The sequence below is a fragment of the Manis javanica genome, chromosome 2 (genome assembly GCF_040802235.1).
Source record: "Manis javanica isolate MJ-LG chromosome 2, MJ_LKY, whole genome shotgun sequence".
NCBI lineage: Eukaryota > Metazoa > Chordata > Mammalia > Pholidota > Manidae > Manis > Manis javanica.
Window position 1 is genome coordinate 155,455,088 of NC_133157.1, and position 23,947 is coordinate 155,479,034.

Here is a 23,947-nt window from a genome sequence, read left to right on the forward strand (position 1 = left end):
TGTCACTCCTGGATTAAGTGCTTGGGAAGCAATGAAGATTAAGGCCCAAGTTCTTGCTTCTGAGAAGCAGGAGCTCCCGGCAAGCAGGGTGGAATCATGGTAAATGTATCATTTCATTTTAGTTTGGAAAGAACTCTGGTACAGATATTTTCTATTAAGAGATGCTCATTACATATCTTTGAGATCAAACATCTTATCCTAGTGTGTAATTCAGTAAATTAAAATAGAAGCGGATCTTAAAAAAAAAGGTTAAGCCCAACTGTTTTGTAAAGACATCATAGGGACAATAGCTAGGCAAGAATTCATACTATCTTAGACATAAAAATGAGTCATTTGTCAGTTGTACTGCTCCAACAAAATGTGCACCAAAAAATAAAAACTGCCCAATAATTATAAATAAGCCAAGGGGATTACTGTGTGTCTTTTTAGTGTAATCCTACATATAGACTGTTTTCCTAGGATGTGTTCCTTTTGTCTGACTTGCTATTTCCAATTAAATAGGATATTTACAAAGGGATCATACCTGTGCAAACATATTTAACTCCTTTCTAGTCCAAGTTTATACTTAACTGATAGTTTTCACATATAGTGCTAGCGCATACATGTACCTATTTAGTAAGAAATGCTACATAAGATTTAAAACATTTTATTAAGTACATTTAAAAATTGTAGATCTAAGGTATAACTGTGCAAGTCAGAGAGCTCCCAAGGTTGAGTCGGAAAGTTCCAGTCGTTCTTATTAGTCATTTAGTGAGACCAGGTCTTAGTTTCCCCACTGGTAAAAACTCCTTCACTACAATCCAACTGAAAATTTATCCCTTAGAAAAAGATGACAATTAACTGTAAAATACAATATTTATGAATACATTTTTCTTAAATTATTAAATCTACAGTAACTGAAATACATGTTGAGATTTTTTTTTCAGTTCAAAACCACTGCTTTGTTTAATATGGTAAAATGAAACATTTTAAAAACAGAATCACTTTATTATGACCCTAATTTGGATGATCAGACTGAACGTTTTGGTTTATAAAGAATTTATGTCTTTGTTACAGTTTATAGGAGTCTGATTTGTAATAAACATCTCATGGAACATTGAGATAATTTTTAAAGGATTTATCTCTGTTATGAGAAAACACCAGTTACTACCAAAACTTTCATTCAATAAACAGATATAAAGTTGTATAAAATCATCTTACGCATGTGGGATTGTGGTTTTGAAGATATCCAGGGTGCAGTTACAAGTTTTATCCCAGATTTCTAGGGTAAATTTTTCACCATTCAGAATAACAACATTCTCTAGGCAGTTTGTACCAGATCGTGCTAACTGCTCGTTGTCTAGAAAAGAAAAGAGCAATTCATTTATATATTATAAGAGCTACATTTAACACTTGTTGTGACTTATCTGGTATAGACCTACCTTGCTGTACACACCAGTATAGTTGGGCAAAAATATCATCCAGAAGTACATCACTGAGTACTTCTAAATACTGGGTAAATACATCACAGATTGCATACAGCGCATGATTACAAGTTGTTGTCATCCATTCAGCTTTCTAGGGGAAAAGAATCATTATATTAAGGTTGAATATTCATCAACTACTCAAATTAAAAAAGAAATACGCTTGCATATTTAAAATCTAAGCCTGTGTTCCCTTCAAAGCACTTACTTCCCTCTAGAATATTACATTCACCTCAACTTAATATTTGATATCTACTTTTCTCTATTATCCCACAATCACCTATGTATAAAATAATTCAACTATTTTCTGAACTGTCTATTTTGATTATAAATAACTATCACTGCTATTGTCTTGCTATTCGGGTTGTAACTTTTCTAAAAATATGCATGAGTAACAACAGTTGGCCTGTTTCAGAGAATGACAGACATGAAAGAGAAGGAAGTAAATGGTTAAGAATTTATCCAGGTGGAGTTAGCACGGATTTAAAACAAACTGACTTTCATCAAGTATGGTTACTTGAAAACAACATAAAAGGCAAAAAGGACCATACAGTATTAGTGTAATATCTTCATTTTTCTCAAATACATAAAATCTGGGTCGACAGTTTCCACATACAGTTTTGTACCAATGCATACATATATGTATACTTAGTAAGATGTTTTTAAGTTAGAGTCTACCTAGATCGCAGATCTGAATTAAAACTGTGCAGGTAAGAGTGCCTCCAAAATTTGCATTCATTACAATTCTATGGGACAAAACAAGAAAATTTGAAGCTCTCTCCCCACACTGAAAAGCACACTGTAATTGGGTTGCACTAAAAGACAATGAAATAAATACAACTTGTTACTATGTATTCTTTATTCAGTTCAGAATAAAAAATCAGGAAAAGAAATTGAAAGTTCAACAAAACACTGAAAATAAACAAACAAAAAAAACCCACTCCATTAACTCAGTTCTACTCCCAGAAAGCATTCTTGTTGATAAAGAAAAAATTTCTAGGAATTTTTTCTGTTCAGTGAGCTTAAATGCTGTTCTGTATCAGGGAAAATATCAGTTTTTTAATTTGACTGTGTTAAATGAAAATTTCTTGTTCTCTTACCTCTGTTTGCTGTTCTGGCAATTTCATATTGTCAAAGATTCTGAAAACAATTCTAAATAAATCCTGCCACCAATGTTTTTCATAAGTATGGCCATAAGTTTTCATTATTTCAAACATTACTGTTAAACCCCTAAAATAGTAAAATATAATTAGAAAACCTGTAATACAAAAAAAGCATATCATATCAGAATCCCACTCTTAAAATATTTTTTTAATTTGCAAAGCTACTGAAGACAAAGTTTAAAACTGTTTTTAAACTAAGACATGATACTGAGTTTTAAGAAATTTAAGTTATAAAAACAGGTTTCTTTAGGATGCATCATAAAGGAGAAAACTAAAAAGATCTTGGCCTAAAATTTTTTCTTTACTTTTCCTTCACTCCCACTCCATAATTCTAGCATTTGAAAATTTTAAGTGGAATTAAAAATTGAGAAACATCATCATTTGAGTGAATATTTATTTTGTGGCACTGCGGCCAAGGAAGAAAAGCATGATAGCAGTCTAAGAATGAAAACTAGATTTTGGAATATCTTTTTCAAAGAGCTATAGGAAATTTTTTAGTTAACATTGCAATTTTCATATAATATCCCCAAACAAAAGGATTTATAAAACTAATCTGCTATGACATTCAAGTGGGCAAGGTCTGTTTCCTGATATATCCCAGGGGTAGAGCAATGCTCGTTACCTAGGAGGCACACAGTAAATACCTACTGAATATACTGCTTGGTATCACAATCACTATCTTTTCAATAAGGATTAAAACTAAAAACTCAAAACTGCCTCCCTGATTCCTTATTATCTTTCTCAAAATTGTAATACCTTCATGTAAGCATAAAAAATTTGCTCTTTTTTCTGTATGTTACTTTTTTTTTAGCAAAGCACAGGTACACTTCAATTTAGAAATGGTTTTTATTCCCAAAAGTCTGACAGTAAGCCCAAACAAAATTTTCTTTGAAAGGCTCTACAAGGACTGGTACACAGTCTATCTCATTTGCTGCTATGCTACCCACTAGCCTAGTACATGTCTGGTACACAGTAGATTCTAAACAAGTATTTGTTAAATGAATGGGTAAAATAACATTTTGGTAGTTTGATCCTATTGTACATTCACAACAGATTATTTGGTCCATACGATCTCTAATGTGCAGAATGAGTAGAATGAAAAGGAACTATGGTAAAGAAACTCCTATGGAAAAAACTCTCTCTCTCTACCCAGGAAAACCCTGTCAGAGCCCTACACTTCCCCCTACAATGAAACAAGGCTCCCACTTCTGCCATCTCCTGAACTCGAAACCCATTTCCTCCCACTACAAGTAACTGGATGCTAACTCCCATGGCGGGGGCCAAAAGGACGTGGGAATATTGCTTTTTCCAGGTCCCCAAAGAAAACACAGGTCCATAAAGGTCTCCAAAGATTTTTACTGTTGAAGAAGTCTTTTTCAAAGCAATAATGAAGTTGTTGGTATAGGGAAAAAGCATATTTGGAACTCTAGGTTAACCATTTAATCCTAAATCTATAGAATTCTGAAGGCATCAAATGCAAATGTAGTTTAATGAGTGTGTTATTCAAATCATAGTGTTATATTTTTAAATGTAATCTAAATTAACAGCCCTTACAAATCCTGGGATGAAGTAAGAAAATCAAAGCCATCACTGAACAAAGTTCACTCTTATTTTTGCTCTCCTTTACTACCTAGAATATGTATTTTCTCTTCTCTTTAACAACTAGAACCCATCCATAATCTGAACATGGGATATGGTGAGAAAGAAGGTAGTGTGGTCCCAGATAAGGACAAACCTAAGAGCCTTAGAAAAGCAGATAGGTCCCTCATCGAGTAACTTTCTACAAATAAACTAGGGCAGAGAGTGGGTGCTGAGTTCACATGACCTGTTCGCTGTGTCACTGAGGTATCTGGACAACTGAAAGTTGTCTTGAATTTTATTATGTTCCTAACAGGTCCACTGACAATCCTCAATGCCTAAATACAAACTAAAATCTTATAAAATGTTCTTGTGATTACTAAATTTTACGACAAATTCCCAAGGTTTGAGTTCTATTTTGGATTATTTATCTCTTTTGCAAAAACTTCTGTTACAATAAATAATACTAAAAGAATAAAGTTTCTTAGGATATATATATCAAACTAAACTTTGGATGGAGGTGGGTGTGGTTCTGGCATATGGGAGGAGAGATTCATTCTTTCACTGATTTGTTACAAGTCTGTACTAACCTTCTGACCTAAAGTTAATTCTCCAAATGACTAATGATTCCTAAAAAGACTGGACTCTTAAATGAGGGATTTTGCTTAACATAAGTTGGTCATTTCTCAACAGTGTGAGAAAAACTATACCTATGGGATTGGTATGAGCTGTACAATGAGATGTGCACACTTAGCATGTACCTACTTTTCTTATATCCACAGTAGTTTCTTTACAAATGGACCATATGTTCACATGGATCTTGTATTGAGAATATACTGTTGAAACAGTTCAATTCTTTTTGACTACATCTACATTATTCAAAATTGTTACTAACAAGTCTTCAAAGACAAATGGTTCTTTACCAAAAATCAACCAAAGATGTGCATCTGGAAATTCTATCACATATCAGGAAATTAAACTTTGCCACTAAGTTCAATTTCTGATTGGAAACAAATGTATGAAAGAACAGAAATGTGTGAAGTATTAATAGAAGCTAAAATTCAAAGTAAGCTATAATAAAATTAGGAAAAAATAATGTATTTCCATTTTTACCATTGCTCTGGTCAACATATTTTGAAATCTGTCCAATAATTGCTCTATTTGATAAAACATACAATTTATAGCAACTATTATACTTGTATTCACATAAGAAAAGTTAATTTGACTAATGTCAAAATGTCTTTCAAAATTTTAATTACAAATACTGATTGTTACCTGGTTCTTACATCTAATTTGCATCTATTGATTATACAGGATAACTCGAAGAGAATCGGGAACCATCCTCTCACCCACACCCTGTCTTCAGGTGCCACGTTCATATCGTCACTTGTATATTCCTTGAAAGCCTTCAAAAAGGCAGACACGCTTATTAAAAACAAAACTTAATACCTGTACATTGAGCATATTTCTCAAAAAAAATGTTATATGCTTTACTAATGAAAAGTGAACAACTGATAAGCAATAATTTATAAAAAGATGGAAATTATAAATGCCTATAAAGAGCACTGGGCTAGAACCCAAATGTTGGTTTCAGCTTCAACCCTCTCATCAGCTTTCTGCATTATTACCAGGTTAAATCATGTTTCCATTTCTGTCATTTAAATGACTATGACAGTCTACAGTCATACCAACTGTACTGGGGAAGTGTGATGGTCAAGAGTCAATATATGTAAAAAGTACTAAGTACCCCATAGGTCCATGTCAGTATGTAGTAAAGATCTTACTACCAAATCTATGATGCATCACTTCTCCTTATGATAGTTACAAAAATAGATTCAGATAGACAGTTAAAGTTGGCAGCCAAATGACTAATTAAATCTATTACTTCAGTGTTTAAGCCTACACCCATCCACAGTCAATTTCAGGACTTAACAGCATGACAGGCAAGAAACAGTATATATGGTAATGGTGACAAACACAGGTGTGGTTCCAAAACGCTGAGTCTCCTTTAGTAGCCCTGCAACCATGGACATGTTTTTTTTTACTTCTTTGTATCTCGGATTCCTTATCTGTATGGGCTATAATATAACACTACCTTATCCCATAAAGTTATAATGAAGATTAAACAAGTTAATACACATGAAACACTCAGAAAAATACTTGACACATTCAATAAACATTAGCTATCATTACTAACCATTGTAATTCAGAATATGTTCAGATAATTTTTGGGTCACTGAAAAATAAATGCTTCATACTCCCTTAATTTTCAAATAACTTAGATCTCAGACTGGAAATAAACACATTCAGTAAAATTTTCTTTACTCAATGATGCTATACCTGAGGTCTATCAGACACATATTTTGCACAATGGCGAATAAGTCGAATTGCTTCCATACTTGTGTCTGGGAAAGCTGCATTGCACGCAAATTCAGACAAACATTTCACTGCATCCTGGAAAGAATCAATGGTCGCTGGGAAGTGTTTTTCAAACACAAGGGCTAAAAGAAAGGAAAACATATCAAAGAAATTATAAATTTTCAATTATTCTTACTTGTACCAAAAGTACATCAACCTTTAGGTGCACACTTCTTAAGGGTTAAGAGATTTGATGACCAACAGCCCTGGGTCATTATGTTACACCACTTCCTTGATTGCCTTGAATCGTGGGAACAGAGAAAGAGGTCTGTTTTGCTTACATTATAATTTAAGCATCTAATAGTGACTGGTACACAGTAGGTACTGGACAAATAGTGACTATACAAAAATTTGAGGGAATATACAAAACTACATTTAATCCCTCTGTATCTCAACTTTTTACTCTATAAAATGGGGATAATAATATAGAACACTTGTAGGCACTAACAGAAATGTAAGTGAAGTGCTTAGCCCAATACTGATTTCAAGCAAGAGACCAATAAATGATAGCTATGATAATGTCCTTCTTCTTGATGCTGCTGCTGATGGGTTATCATTATCGCCTTGTAGACAGGCTTAAATTACGTCCTCATTATTTCTTTTATTCTCCCTTATTTATTATTTTATTCTCAAAGTCAAAGTAAGTTGTAGAGTGTAGTGGTCAAAAACAAAGGCTTTGCCCTTAAGACGTCTGGCTTTGGATCCTGACACCATCACTGGCGAGTTCTGTGCTTTTAGACCAATTAACTTCACTGGGCCTAGTTCCTAATCTAGTAAAAAACAAACTGATGAAGATAATAATCTATGAGATATATCTCACAAAGTTGTTGTAAAGACTGAAGAATACATGCGAAGTGCCATATAATAAATATTCAATAACTGTTAACTTTAATAATATAATAATGATTTGATTATATTATCATTATTTACTTCACATCTGTAGGCAAAACCTAGTAAACTTAAAACCCATAATAGGCCAATAATATTATACTTGAATTATCTTCTAAACGCATTAAAGTTTCTTTGTTTGTTTGCTTTTTAATTTGAACATTGCTAAAATAATACTCACTGACAATGTGCCCTGTTGTTTGGAATGCAAGTTCCACTATGCTTTCATCTTGATCAGATGCAGCGAGATGAAATACAGAGAAAATGTTCTTCCATCCAGACCGAATGTTAGCAGCTTGAGAATTAACCATCTGTGCTATACACCGTACAACCATATCTCGAATTGTTGGAGACCTAAAATATTCATATAATTGCATAGATATGCATACAGATACAACTCATCAGTCTTTCTTCCCCCTTTCTTCTGTTTCCCCCCCTGCTGTGGAAGACAATAGGTATTTTTATGATATTAAGCAATTCAACAAATATAATACCTGTTTCGTTTCATTATATGTTCAAAAGGTCTTAAGAAATCCTTCTGGAATCTGAAATTAGCAAGCTCCCCTTTCTCTAAGAACTTCATTGACAATTGCCTCAAGGAGTCTACTGCAAAAATAGCTACATCTTCATTAGGATTACAGCCAACCTGTAATGACAACAGAAATATAGGGTGTTAATGTCAGCAGTGAAAGTCTGTTTACAAAATAAACAAAAAAAATTAATAGTACAGATAGGTAAATCCTAAGATTCTCTATAGAGGCAGTAGGTGTGTTAACAGTATTTCTGAACAAGAAATATGTATTTTTAACTAAATTCTTAGAACTAAGAATAATAATTTCTAGAAAGAAAAACAGGACTCAAAGGTTTTTCTAAATTTAATTATAAAAATGTAACAAAAAACTGCTTGGAAGGGGAAAAAATATGAATTAGATAATGATAAGGATATTTTAAACAATGAAAAATATTACAAATATAAGAAAATCATATAATTATTCAAAAACCTTATTAAAATGATCTCCAATAACTTCCCAGATTCGAGACCACTGCAATCTTATTCTTCCCATGTTGTAGTATGATATTTCTACTATTTTTTGTAGACTAAACATTCTTGGATGTGTAGTGGAAAGTAATTCATCCATAGACACAGCACAGAGCCAACGGACAAAATCCACTATAACATAAACAGATTTACATGTTTTACCTTAACTTTCAAGTCTTTTAGCTAAAAAGCCAATTTTTAAGTGAATAAATGTACATACTTACCAATTGCATTTCCATCTAGCCTTGTAGACCCTGTAAATATTCTAAAGAAAAAAGACACAATTCAAAAATTTATGAAGTCTCATTTCTGTTACATCAATTTAAAAGTAGCTTGGGGTACCAGCTACTTCTGCTTGTTTCAAGGGAACAACAACAAAAAACTAGCAGTCAATTAAATATTATTTTATCATATGGTTTAATACTAAGCATTTTTAAATCATATTCTCTCCACTGCTGACATAAACCTTCTCTCCTTTGCATTCAGTGATGATATATTAAAGTAAGAATATGTTGTTGTAACTTTATTAGTAAATTTACAAACATTAGGTAGGTATTTTATGGACTCTAAAAATGGAAAAAATATCTATTTGTAAAACTAGCTAGTAACTGGCACACTACAAAACACAAGACTTTTCAACTTTTCCTAAATATCTACTAGCATTAAACAGTTCTTAAAATGAAAAAAAAAGATCCTCCTTTATTTTTACAAGTTATATACATTTGATAAGAAAACTCACATGTTAAATTACAAGTGACTTAATAGAATCTTGCAAGTAGTCTCCAACAGTTTACCCAAGAAGTGACTGAACAACTTTTCTTAGGGCATGCAAATGTTTAGATTCAGCTATGCTGTCCATCTTTGCCCAGTCTTCACTGAGCTCTTTTTCTGTGTTTCAAAGTTGCATGAAAAATTTCAGCAAAAACATATTCTTCTTCTTTTTTAAAAAAAATCTGCAGTTTGTACTCATGTTCTGGTTTGTAACCAAGGGTCTGATGTGACTTCTAGGATAAACCAGTATTTCTCAGTTTAAAATGTATACCACTTGCATGATAAAAAAGGAAAAGGAAACCTTACAGGCAGGAGAAAGTCAAATATGAAACTTGGAAATAAAAGTAATCATAGTAACAGTAATAGCTTCAACATCACAAGGTGGTCATTATTCTAAGTGCTTTAAATATATATACACACTCATTTAAGAATTACAAATACCTATGAATTAGGTACTAGAATATTCCAATTTTATAAACAAACTAAGGCACAAAGATATTTAATGACTTCCTCCAAATAACAAAACTAGTAAGTGTTAGAGCTAAGATTGAAACCAGGATCGGCAGACTCTAGAATCTATCTTCTTACCCACTTTGCTACACTGCCTCACACTTACATGAAAGCAAAACATAATTTAAACACTTAAAAACACATTCTAGTTTTTTCCTACTACCACAATCTCAATGTTCTGAATGTATCATGATTGTTTGCCCTCAGTACCCTTGAATTCCTATGTGCCCTGGCAACATGTAACAAAAACAACAGGAAAAACAGCTTGAAAACTGACAACATGGTGACTCAGAATCTGATCTCTTGAGATTGCCTATACTGCTCTCTCTTGTCAATAGAAGGGAACAATTTAAAGATCTGGCTGAAAACACAGTTGAGGGAAAATAATAAAGACTAATAAGGTCCTATTTAATCCAATGGTTAGACTGGATCCAGAAATTAAAAATACACAAAAGCCTACAAAGCTCTCAAACAAAAAACCCACAGATTTTCATTTGTTCAAAAACGAAAATCACTAGACTATGCATTGTAAATGTCATTAGCTGATTACTAAATGTACTCTCATGAATGACAATAGCTATTAGAAAACCATACTACAGAGTCAAAACTAAATAGTATATAGGAGAAACAACAGGAAAAGGAACAAAAGAAATCAGAAAAAAAAATTTTTAACTGAAAAAGCAGCAAGTGACAAGGGATAGAAGGGGTAAAGAGCAGAAGCAGAAATAGAGATTACACGTAACTACAGGGGAAAGAAGCAACAAATTCTCTGAAGGCAGTGAAATAATGGAAAACAAAGGCAACCAGACAAAGAAGTATCAGTAGCAATCACAAGTTCTGCAGATTCACTGTGATGGGCGAAGGCAGGGTGTGCATGCATACTGGGAAAGGGCATTCAAATTCCTACTCACTTTAGTAGCCTCTGAGGGGTCACTCTATTTCTAGTAATGCTGCACTAATGATAAGCCATATGGCAGAGCACAGTGGTCTGTGGGGGCATTTAAAGTTAAGCCTTAATTTACTAAGGCAGGAGAACACAGCTGTTTCACAAATCACTCTATGGAGTCTACATTCTCAGTACAAAAAGCTAAGGACAGAAGCACGAGAACCTTGTGTGTTAATATTAAAAGACATGCCCTGAAAAGCATGAATACAGTAAAAAAATTGATAGATTATTGCTTTATGCATATGATAGCAATGCACTTTTAAAAAAGTGACAAAACTTAAGAGATTCTGTATCAAATAAACTTTAAACTGTATGCAACACACAGGCAGAACTAAATTACTGTGTATGCAAAAAGTTTTCACAGTGAAAATATAAGAGGTAACATTTTATTTCTTATACCTAACTGAAAGGTGTTTATGAGCAAATGCATTTGGGGATGAGCAGTATGTTATTTTCAGATAGGTGACAGAATGTTTCAAAGTGTGAGATGGGCCAGTACAAAGCTAGATCTGGGGAGCATAAAAACAATAATAAAAACAGAAACTATACTGCTGTGTTTTAACTTTCAGAAGTAAATCATTCCTAGACAAAATCTTTCCCTGCACAGTTTAGTAATACTTATGAAAATGGTCTTGTTTAGCAATGCCTACCAAATTCTACCCTAGAAAATCCTAAAGGATCAGGTACTTCAGATTCAAGGGACCAGTGTTCTTCTAAGTTCTAATGGTAGAGGATTCCTAATTCAAAAGTGGAGATAATTAGAAAATCTTAACATCTTAAAACTTTTAATGAAATCACATTTTTTCTGCATGTTAGGAAACAGAAGCTATAAATAATTAAGCAAGAAGGATTTTTATTTTTCATGTTTAGTTATTATACATGTCAGACAGGTTATTCAGAACAATAGGCCTAAGGTCAGGAAAATGGCTTTTTTTGGCGGGACAGGTAGAGCACTTTTCAGGTTGCCTGACAGTATTCTCATCACGGTCTTGAATATAGGATTATCTCAGTGAGTTAACTTATGGACCAGAGGGAGAATATCACATAAGAAAGTAAACTCAGATATTTGGAAATTCAGAATAAACTTAATGAGAAAGTGAAATGCAGCAAGAATATAATTTTGCAATAAAGCAAAAACTCTCAATACAAGCTAAAATTTAAACACTGCGGTTTTGTATAAAATTGAACACTGGATTTATATTTGTAGAAGTATCTGGTGACGATGAGTTAGAAATGACAAAGTACTAATAGAATTTATGCTAAGACTCTGAAATAGCATAAATTCTTAAAACAGAGAGGCATATCATTTGTTCAAATGAGTGACCTATCTCCATGTAACAAAGAGTGGATAGTTGGATAAATTTGGGCTGAGTATGGTCATCTAAAGTATTGTATGGAAACAGAAACAGTGTAAAATGTTGACTCTTGCCTGAACAGATTGTCATAATGACAGCAAAGATAATCTGGAGGGCAAAATCATTTGGAAGAAATCTACTCTGGTAGCCAAAAGGCAGATACTACACTGCTTGGAGTTTACAAGCAGGCAGGGAAGTGGAAAGGTGAAGAGTGCACACTCAGAGATATGATGCCTGAGGGTATATTCTAGCACCACTCCTTAAAATTCTCCATGAATGAATTGGTTATCACAGTAATCAAGACAGTATTAGCCTGTCTGTGGGGATGAGCAAGTTATTTAACTCCCCTTTCTGAAGTTTCCTCATTTGTAAATTGAGCACAATAGTAATACTCATCTCATGAGGTTACTGAAAGGATTAAATGAAGTAATACACATAAAGCACTCTGAAAAGGGCCAAGCCCATGGTAAGCCTTCAAGTTATATAGTAGGTATAAGATGATACACATTCTTTAGCTTTCACAAGAAAAAGGCAAATGACCTCTTTCCCCAAAAAAAGATCAGCAAGTGGACCTTGGGAATTCTTTTCAAAGATAAAAGTTTCAGGGAGCATTTCCAGGGTCAATAGCCATTTAAAAATATAGTTCTGTCTGTACTTAAGAGCAAAAAGTATCTGAAGCAAAGTAAAATAATGGATCAGCATGAGTCTCAAAGCACCAAGAAAAGATTATACTACATAGTCTTTGAAAGTTTCCACCAGAAGTGGTAAAGAAAATTTAAACATCAGTGTTGTAAAATGTTAACTTTCAATTATTTGGGTATTCATCAGGAAAAAGTCCATCTTTGAAAGAAACACTAGATACTGCCCTGCATACTAGGAATTTTTAAAGTCTGAAATAAATGAAATAATCCATAGTAAAATTAAGGCATAGTAAGAGTTTTCTTTTAGGAAACAAACTGAAAATGAGTAATACCCAATAGTGTATATAGTATATAGACTCCAAAGTCCTTTCCAATGAAGCTTGTGATGAAAATTGCTAGCAAATCCCTTCATTTACCTATAGAGGGCTTCGGAAAGACAAACTATACTCCATTTTCAAATAGAAATAATAAAGGGAATCTGTTTTCTATTAAAGGAAATAAAACATTTGTATTCTTTTTAATCAAGGTCACCATTTCTCCAATGCACTAATATGTACTGTAACTCAAATTTTCATACTGTTTATTTCCCTCCTATATTCTATGACCTAAAAAGTAAACTTAAAGGTATTTTTTCATCATGTAAATCACAGTGTGCCATAGCAGTCTTGTATGACTTAGGAAGTCATTCAGCAGTAATCTTCCTCTTCAGCACTGAGCAGCGATTCACCTGGAGGAAGGAAAGCGGGCCTTACCTATCTACAGCAACCACAACACTCTGAGAGCTGGTCTCCCCAATGGACTCCTGAATACTTGCTATCTGCTTCCAGTCCACATTTCCTCCGACTACCACACAAAGAGAGGCATTTCAGTTGGAGAGCAAGCAAGTCAGGGCAGAACACACTTACAGTTATAAAACACATTTCTGAAATCGGTTATTTTCCTAATGAAAGAAACACAGCTTTGTGCGAACAATTCTTTTGGCATTGGTGACCTGTACAAAGCCAAATGTGCTCAATGAGCTGTACTAAGTGGTATGCAGACATGTTTATAAAGACACAAATGTGTTTGCAAAGGTCACACAAATTAGGGGCACTGAGAATTTAGATCACAAAGTTAATGACATTAGGCATAATTTCTCTTGATGTTTAAGAAACATAACACTAACCCCAGTTCTATTGATATCTTCTTAGCTTGATTCCCAATTCCATGTAATCAGATCTTCAATTATTTGGGTATTCGTCTGGAAAAAGTTCATTTTAACTCCAGTATCCTGATTACAAATGTTTATTGGAAATTCTACCTGCATGTTCTAACATCCTCTTATTCAAAAGAATCACTCATCTTTTCCCCCAAAATTGGTTCCATATGTTGGAAAGAAAAACAGTTTCCCTAGTTTTCAAATTCTTGACCTGACGATCATCTTTGATATTTTTCTCCCACTCCATTAGTAACTAAATTTTTTTCTGACCTGTTTTCACATCATTCATTCATTTCATTCCTACTCAAGTTCAGACCCTAATAATCTCTGTCCCAGATTACTGAAACAGTTTCCTGATGGCTTTCTCTGCTGATAATTTCCCCTCCTCTTCAATCTCTCCTTCATTTTCCTGCCAGAATGACTTTTCTAAACCATCACTACCTGCATTTTGCTCACTATTACTTTCAGCATGAAGACAGCTGACCGTGCAACAACACGGGTCTGAACTGAGTGGGTACATGTATATGCAGACTTCCTTTCAATAAATATATTGCCAAATCTTTTGGAGATTTGTTACAATTTGAAAAAATGTTTTCTATGGCTTACTTTATTACACAAATGCAGTATATGATACATATAACTTACAAAATATATGTTAGTCAACTGTTTATGTTATTGGCAAGGGTTCTGGTCAACAATAGACTATTAGAAGTTATGTTTTTGGGGAGTCAAAGAATACATTTTGATAAAAGGGAGCTCATGGGAAGATTTTACCTATCATGAAATATAAATTCAAGTTGGACCTAGAAGGATGATGATGTGGGAAGGGAGACAGAAGGAAAAGCAATTCAGGTAGAAGGAGCAGCATATATAAAGTAATGGAAGTATGCACATGAACATTATATTTTAACACACTTGGTTATAGCCATAATGGAGAATTTGGCAGGGGACAAAGAAGAAGGGAGAGAACAGTAGTAAAAGATGAAGTTGGAAATCCAGACTAGAAATACAGTGTGAAAAATCTTGACTCTATGTTTAATGTACTACATTTAAATATGTAGAACCATTAGACTTTTTAGAATATTGACACGATCCAATCTATTCTTCAAAAAATAACTCTGGTAGTATCTACAGAAAGCAGGGAAATAAAAGAGATAGTGGAGTCAATGTGACAAATTAGGAGTCTATTTCTATAATACAAGTGAACATGGATGAAAGCCTCTGAAATAAGTGACAGAGAATTGGGGTAGTAAGGACATAGCTTCAAGTATAGGAATTTAATGAAGAATCTGTAAGAAAAAATCATGCCAATCACCATATAACTTCCTTTCTGTATCTACTGGACGTTCTTCCTAAAGAGCTTTCTATACCCTTTATATTTAGTTATTTGAAACCCTTAATAAAAACATATGTGGAAGAATCAAAGAATATATAAAATATTTGGCAATCCAAATGACCTATTTCACAAATATCTAAAATCTTTCAAAGATTTGTATGACAACGTAACAGAATAGGCTAATAGTTTCAGTTTACCAAATTTCTCAAATGCACAAGCATTTGGGTTAACTAAGAACAAAGATGCAGATGTTGTGAATATTCACTTAAGATTTATACAACCAAACCACTGAATTTTTTTTTTAACTTTAAACTTTAAAATATACTTTCGAAGAAGAGTATACATATGATTCAAATCTAAATCATATGCTATGTATTCTTAATAATTGTTTCACATTTCCAGAAAGCATAACTATAGACTTGTATATATTTATTAGTCAGAAAGCCAGATAAGTATATATTCAGGTTTAATAACTTGGTTACATGGACTACTTGGGGCATAGATGCTGTTAATAGAGGAGGATATTAATTTATTCAAAAACCATGTATGGTTTCTGACCACAGCATCCTGTTGAAGAAAACATCTGTTGATAAGGCACAGAGGAAAGGAGTGGGTATCTGCCACATTGGGCTAGCTGGTGACCAATGAAAAGGTGTGAAGGGAAGGCTCTGCCCAACAGGGGCCAAGTCTACAAACCAGCTCCCTCTAAGATGTAGACTCAAAAATGAGAGACTTCATCAATTTGGAGTGAGTGAAGAATGGAGCATAACAATAGAGAAATAGATGACACAGAGAAAACCTAGATAGAGCATGAAAGAGAGATTGTGGCTGGTTGCTGAGTGATTTCGAAGTCTGAAACTTTCAGAAGATAAAATATTCCATAGGTGCTTTATTTTTAGTGCAACCTACTTTTGTTACTTGCCAAAACTGTGCCCTGGCAATTTGCACCTGTTATTATTTTGGCCTTCCTATATTCCCTAGGCTTTTTTCCAAGGGGGAAAAAAAGGCCTTTTGAAAGTCACTGAATCAACTAATGCACATTCATTTCACTTGCCTGTAAATATTTTTCATCTTATCTCATGCCACCTTCTGGAGTAAGTATAATTCTAATGTTCTGAGTCAGACTTCCAAGTTATATTAAGTCACCATGCAGGTGTACAACCATTTCTAAATACTGATGCTCAGTCACCAAGGTATTAGATCTATACCTGAACCTCCCAGAACCTCAGCACCATAGCCTCAAAGTTACAACTGAGGTGCAGACTGTACTGCTGACTGCCACTGTTGGATTACTATTGGGAACTACCAGTCCAGCTTGAAGCCACACATAGTACTGGACTTTACTTCTTTTCCTACAGATCATTTTTCAAACCTGAAATTTTTTGGACTTAAGAATTTTTACTGCAATAGAAAAACCCCCAAAAGACAAAGAGTTACATGTCCAGAAATAGGTTAAAATGCAAAGCCTTAAAAAAAGGTAAATATTCCTAGATCTCAGTTGTATTCTTTCCTGCTCTCTTTCAGAATTGTCTCTAGATTTCTTGGTTGGAAGTGGGTTAGGGAAGACGGATAGAGAACAATCCAGAAACTATTAATATACCAGCCATTGTACTAAGTCCATTTTTATACATGTATAGGTATTTAATCCTAACAACTCTATTACCATTAGTTTGCAAAAGAGGAAACTGAAGCTCAGAGAGTTAAAGTAACTTGCATACAGTGCACACAGAAGAATTTAAACCAGAAGTACAGTATTCAAAAGTTTAAACTTTTCTTCTGCCCTGGTGGAACTCTTTCCATTTATGACTAAAAATAAATTGCCTTTGGTTCTTCTGTATCCATTTTCACTAATATGTCCTTTGTTCTAGCAGGTTAAATCTGGAGTTCCTGGCCATACTTAGCACATGGGAACCATGGGGAAGTTTCCATACTGGCAGAAGAATGTGGTTATGTCTGCATGGTGCCTTTTAAAAATCTGAATGTAAATGCTTTTCTCCAGTTGTTTCAATTATTTATCACTTAATTATACTCATTCAAGTTACCGACTTAGTCTTAAGCAGATAATTTTAAACTGCACCCTCTCCCATTCCCAACTATGAGATTAAAACTAAGGATCATTTAATGTTGCAAACTAGACCTGGCAAAAAAAGACAGCTTTTTACATAGTCACCTTGCTTTTTCCTCATAAAGTTAGCCAAAGGGCATTTTATTATATCCCACTATATTTCATTGCTACAATAAAGTTATGTATGTTGAACAAGTTAACAATTTTTGACACTTTATATAAAGATATTTTTTAAAGATTCTTACCTAGCCCTAGGCCCACAAATTCATCAGGAGCCTGATCTTTTGTTCCAGTAAGAGATCCTTCTCTGCCTCGCACTGTTCCAGAAATGTATCGAGGTTTTACTCCAGTTCCTATAAGCTGTGCAAGCTCCAACTGACTGATACACTTCAGAATCTTAATTACAAAAAGGAAAAACGTTTTTAATTTCACATTAAAAATGTCTGCAAAAATATTTAAATGTATGCAGCCAGGATTTAAATATAAACTATATTATAAATCATTATAAAAAGCTAAATGTGCTTATTCTGAATGTACTATATTTTCTCCCAAAACACTTATGCATGTCAGAGATAAAATATTTAGTATCAGCTCATTTTATAAACCAAATTGCAAAGTTGAAAAAAGTGCTTATACCTCATGCCATGAATTTCCTAAATAATTCCCATCTGTATGAGCCACTGTGATAAGTGTTTTTATGGTGTCAATGTTCTTCTGTTTCATTTCAGTAATACCAGAACTCACTGTAAGTAAGGTAAATCTTGCTAGCGCTTGGACATATGCATCTCTTTCCAGCTATAACAAAGAGAAAAATATACTTAAGTGGTTGTAAATACAACAGAGTAATCTCTAAGTCTATACTGACAAACTGTTTACTTGTTTAGTAAGTTTTTAACCAACAAATAATGTAATACATATAATACCTCAAACTATGGGTTCTTAAAATTTTAAGATGGTGAATCAAACAGAAAAATGGATGAATTTCTAAAATCCAAAGGTAATGGAACTATCAAATCAAGATGTGATAACAAGTTATTTCATTTGGGAAAAAAAAAATTCATTGAACACTTACGTTTCAATACTGTGTGGACTAGCAGAAACCTGCTTTATAAATTTGCTCATTTTCCTTCCTATGGCTAGGCTGTGCTTTTTAAGCCAGAACATTCATAATTAAATGTGAAATGGGTTTAAAAAAAGCAAGCAAGCTTTTGCTGACATGAATTATCAGATAAAGCATATAAATTACTAAAGGGACTGTCTTCATGAAAATTATGTACTAAACTGGGTTCTCTTAAAGATAACATGTCATAGGCTTAAAGTTATAAAGATGTATGTAAATATATAAAATACTAAAAAAAGATGAAATAAGCATGGACATGAAACATATTTGAATAAAATATTCAAACTAACTTAAGGTCTTAGAAACTTTGTATACAGCTTACACTCTTTAGAGAAAAAAAACATAAACCAATTATTATGATCAGTTTTAGACACATCAATATAGAACTACCCTTTCTCTCACAGCTTTTTAGAAACTTAAACATTAAGATTAATTTAAATTCAATCCTAAACTTGAAATTAGTTTTTTAGTAAGTTAGCCATAATTTAAACTCTAGTAATGGCATAAGTTATTTATTATTTCCAGACTGGCTACAAAGGCAAAACTCTTTGTTACCTGAATGCTGAAAATGCATGCAATTCTGATTGCACATCTTATACCTTCCAGGCAAAGAGAGGCTACTTCAGTATCATCACAATCTTGTAGACCCACACTAAATGCAGCCAGAAAGGGTGTCCAAGCCAACTAGAAAATTGAAAGTTTTAAATATATCATAAGCAATAATTAAATTTTATTATACTATTTTAATATTTCTCAAAGCTTTCAGACAGTGTGTGATTTGAAGAAGTTTTGAAAAAAATAAATAAATAAAAGGTCCATGGAATACTGCAAGGGACAAAGCTTGCAGAGAAACAGAGAAAGATGAGTCCTGAAGTAAGGGGTAAAACTAAAATCATTTATGGATTTTGACTATTCCCATTTTTTATTGATGTGAATTATTTATAGATACTGTGCTTAAAATATCTCTAGAGTACTCTCCTGAATTTATAATCTTGCCCTCCCACTTTTTTAAGTCCAAGCAACATTATATAGTTTTCCCCTCTGTCTACTGTGTCAAAAAACTCATTACTTATTAAATTCTAGCTTAGAGGATGTATCAAAAAAACAGTAATGCAGGAAATTGATAATAAAGCTATTTATGAAGAATATGTAATGAGGAAATACTTATATGAGAAATAGCAAGATACAAAATTCTATACACACTCTGATCAAAACTGTTCAATTAAGACCAAAAAGCATAGAAACATATTAACAGAAATTTTTTCTGAGTGGTAATTATAGCTGGTTTCTTATTCTATTTGCTTTTTCATCCTCCTTCACCCCTAAAAAACCAGTTTGAAAGGAAAAACAAAATAAGGGTGTAAGATTATTCAAAACAAAAAGCCGATTTATAAAATTTATTTCATAATAAAACTATTTATGTTTCAGCATAATTTTCAGTATTATTCCAAAAGATAAGGCCAGTTATACTCCACTATTTCTTCTAACATGATCTCCCTAGCCCTACTCTCATCCTACAATTCTTCAGGAGCTTTTAGACGTATCATTAATACACAAACCTTGAACTACAGGGAAGAATAATTATAAAATTTAGAGCTAAAAGGAAGCACAGAAGTCTTGTAGTCATCTTTTACTACCCATACATATGTGTAGTTAATGTCACTCCAGTTATGATCTTCAGCTTCCACAGACCACCTTACCATACTGTCTCACAAACTGGAATATACTTTACCCATTTTCCCTTTTCAAACTTGACTAGATTCTCCTGCACTTCCCAACAGTCCTTACTGCACTGTTTACTTATTCTGGAACTTGGAGAAAAGATATAGAATAGGAAAATGAAGCAGGAATGGTAAATCAAATTTTAAAAAATCAGTAAGTATCACTAAATCAACCTATAAACATAAGTAATGCTCACTGTTGTTCCTTACTGTACTTTCTGGACTTACTCAGAACCCTCATATTAGTTCCTGAGTGAGAAACATTCAAAGAGAGTAAGAGGCTCAAGATCACTTTGAAATTTCAGTTAATTAAGTTTTAAACAGAGCTCATTTAGAGAAAATCAGCCCAAGGATTTTAAAGATCATTGCTTGAAATCTTTCTATTCTTAATTCTAAGCTCACACCCCTATTAATTGCTAATAGTGTATAACTTTTTTCATTTTCTCTAAAACTGGTATTTGATATTGTGCTTCCAGGTCTACACTAATGGCTGTATCCCTGTATTTCCTTAAAAAATATGCTGAACAAAATGATATATAAATGTATATTGCAACCAGAAGTTAGTAGTAATTCTTACTTTAAACATGGGCCTCACATGTTCTAAATGTGTTGCACTTGTAAAAGGTGCTTGAACATGGCTCACAGCCTCCATGAGTGCTTTAGCTGTCTTGGCCATTTGTTCCATTTCTAAGTTATACAGAAGTCTCCTTTGTTTTTCACTGGCTACATCTGAAACAACAAACACTATTAGCATTTAAAATGTAAAACATTTAAAAATGTCATTTTGATGTTTTACTATAAAATAATAAACACAACCAGTACTAACTAGCAATAGTCCTAAGAAGCCAGAAAAAAAAAAGGTCATATAGCGTATGATACCATTTGTCTGAAATATCCACAGCAGGTAAATCCACAGAAACAGAAAGCAAACTGGCTGTAGCCAGGGGCAGGAGAGAGGGAGGGAATGTGGAGTTAACTGTTCAATGGATATAGGGTTTTACGTGGGGTGATGAAAATGTTTTGAAACTACAGAGGTGGTGGTTGAACAATACCGTGAAGGTACTAAATGCTACTGAATTGTTCACTTCAAAATGGTTAGTTTTGTTAAATTAATTTCACCTCAAAAGTGTGGGGAGTGGGAATCCTGAACTATAAGATATGGATAGGTGGAAAACCTATAAGAAGGGAAAAGAGTAGGGACAAATCAGTCACAATGAAAGTATTAGGGCAACAACACAAATAGGGGATAGAAGAGTAGTAAAAGGCAATGGCACCCTTCTCAGACTTGCTTGAATGGCATCTCCTGGGCTAAGAAAACAGTGGCCCTACTGCTCTGGGATGATTTTAGTATTTGAGCACTCCACCATCTCCTCAGACCCCGCTTCTCACTAACTTCCTACCACTATATATAAAATAGGCCACAGAAAGAGGAATATGAAGATGTTATGAGTATGAAGAAGAACATCGAATCAGAGAATGGCATCTACTTAGTTGTGAAAAAGAAGTCCTGACCAATAATACATTTTATGATGTTATAAGCAGAAGAGCCAAAATAACACTACCAAGTAAACTGCTGATTGGAACTGGACTACAGTAAGGGGCAAGGATGCCTACATCAAGATTTAGCTTTGCCACTCTTTGAGTTTTAGATGCAGAGATTTAATAAAATTTTTTACACTATACTCAGCTTATAGATTTATGATCCGAAGCTTCCTAATCTCTCTATTTCAGTTTCCTCATCTATAAAATAAGGGAGAACTTAAAATTCCTTAGAATCATTCCCTATATTATTCTAAAAGATATAGCCAGTTATACTCCACTATTCCATCTAATATTTTCCTAGTCCCTACTCTCCTCTTATAATTTTTCAACTTCTAGAAATGTACATATCACATAGGCCTTTTAGCTTCTCTCAACAGAATTTTGCTGTTGCAATCTGTTCTGTTAGGTAAAGCTTGAGATTTCATTTTCAAGTGGAAGTACTCAGAAAGGCAGAGTTCTCTCTCCACATTACTGTTATATTCTTGAGCCACTATCCTCACCTTAGTCCTGTAGCAAAACTTTAGCTCTAATTTAATCACCACTGTCTACTTAAACAGAATGTCTAGAATGAAGCCAGGCCCACAGTTGGCTCCTAATGCTGGTTAGTCAAGGAACGCTACAGTGGTGGGATTTACGATGCACCTGAAGTAGTGAGTTCCAACTCCACGAGCCCTTCATGATCCTAAACTTGCCCTGCCTACTTCAATCACCCCTACTTCCAGCTTCTGTTTATGCATACATGACAGAGGAACAGATGGAAATATGTTGCTTGTAGATGATGAGGCAGAAAAAAACACTGAGAGTTGAAGTCTGACTAATGGGGCTGTCTAACAAATCTGACCTCCAAGACCATGCTGAGATCAACTGCTTAATGGACAAGTATAAACACACACAAATGCATGCATACTATGTAGCAATTCCCAATAATCACTGACCAGTGTTATCTTTCTTCAGGATGTGGAAAAAAATACAATCAGATCAGTAAACTATATTATAATACTTCTCATTAAAATAAGTAATATTTGATGTATTCTAAACCAAGTGAAAAATTATTTTAAGAATATATTTATTCTCCTGAACAATCAGGACTCAGTTGATCTGGATACTTACTTTGTTTAGTTGATTTTGTAGGGATTGTTAGTTCTTTTGTTTCCTTCATTGATATCTTTTTTCCAGCTATTTCATTATAGATGGCTGACAGATACTCTTCAGGAAGGTCTTTACTGTCATTGATACCTCTATTCATCTTAATATACTGTTCCTTTGTCATTTTATTTTTAACCTAGAAATTGAAAAACTATTATAATCCTTAAAAATTACTTAAAAATTCATAAAATCCCTAAAAAATTATTTTAAAACTCTTATTTTATGTATTTGAATACTCATATAAGAGAATTTAAATGTACTGTGAGGGTAGGAAGCAGAAAATATTCAGCAGAACACATCAGAATGAAAAAGGAAGTCAAAAAATAAAGGCAATGTAGAAAAGGCCCATCTTAGCACATACTAATTAACATTGCTCTCTTATGCATGAGTAATCTGTAATAAGAAAACAGGGAGAGACTGAATAATGAACTGTTTTCGCTCAAGGTTTAAGAGCTCTTGCCGTGGTCCTTAAAAAAGGACAATGACAATTGTTAGAAACATGCTATCAGAAAGATTCAAATCTTAGTTCAGAATAACATGAATATGTTTGCCAATGACTTAAAAGCTGATCTTATACAACAGAAGCTTCAAGAATAACAGCTGAGATTAATTTAAATCAGATAACAATCTGACTGACTCATCATGGCAATTGAATATTAAGTGATTCAGGTGAGGTAACCTTGGAACATTTTGTCTTGTTTCAGAGTAGGCTATGCAGGAATGTCCTACTGCACACCTTGATCCATCTGTGGAGTATACAAGTTTGCAGTCTACAAAGATGGTAGCTTGGTCACCAGGCTAGCACAGGAAAACTGTTTATACTTTTTATCTCCAAAAACCCAGATGGAAAAAACCCTGAAGTCTTAGGATGTCCCTGAAGGCAGACCTCAGAGCTGTTGCAGATTCAGCTGCAGACCACCACAATAAAGCACATATCATAATAAAGCGAGTCTAATGAATTTTTTGGTTTCCAACGGATATAGAAGTTATGTTTATACTATACTGTAGTCTACTAAGTGTACAGTAGCATTACATCTGAAGAGACAA

General features: G+C 33.6%; 1 protein-coding gene across 3 annotated transcripts in view; it reads right to left on the bottom strand.

Annotated features, from left to right (window-relative positions):
• The window catches only part of ARFGEF1 (ARF guanine nucleotide exchange factor 1), a 139,710-nt gene that overhangs the window by 16,120 nt on the left and 99,643 nt on the right, over positions 1-23,947 (bottom strand). For 2 of the 3 annotated variants that reach the window (XM_036998175.2, XM_073229611.1), the window contains exons 18-32: positions 22,865-23,036; positions 20,790-20,941; positions 19,047-19,175; positions 18,008-18,166; positions 17,617-17,767; positions 13,525-13,615; positions 8,774-8,814; positions 8,512-8,681; positions 8,005-8,156; positions 7,692-7,864; positions 6,545-6,705; positions 5,480-5,610; positions 2,564-2,693; positions 1,422-1,557; positions 1,201-1,339 (exon numbers count right to left, since the gene is read on the bottom strand). In XM_036998175.2, coding sequence (XP_036854070.1) covers positions 1,201-1,339; positions 1,422-1,557; positions 2,564-2,693; positions 5,480-5,610; positions 6,545-6,705; positions 7,692-7,864; positions 8,005-8,156; positions 8,512-8,681; positions 8,774-8,814; positions 13,525-13,615; positions 17,617-17,767; positions 18,008-18,166; positions 19,047-19,175; positions 20,790-20,941; positions 22,865-23,036 — 2,087 coding nt within the window. Of the gene's footprint in view, positions 1-1,200; positions 1,340-1,421; positions 1,558-2,563; positions 2,694-5,479; positions 5,611-6,544; positions 6,706-7,691; positions 7,865-8,004; positions 8,157-8,511; positions 8,682-8,773; positions 8,815-13,524; positions 13,616-17,616; positions 17,768-18,007; positions 18,167-19,046; positions 19,176-20,789; positions 20,942-22,864; positions 23,037-23,947 lie in introns of those variants that run through there. The other variant, XR_012128223.1, reaches the window with a different exon arrangement.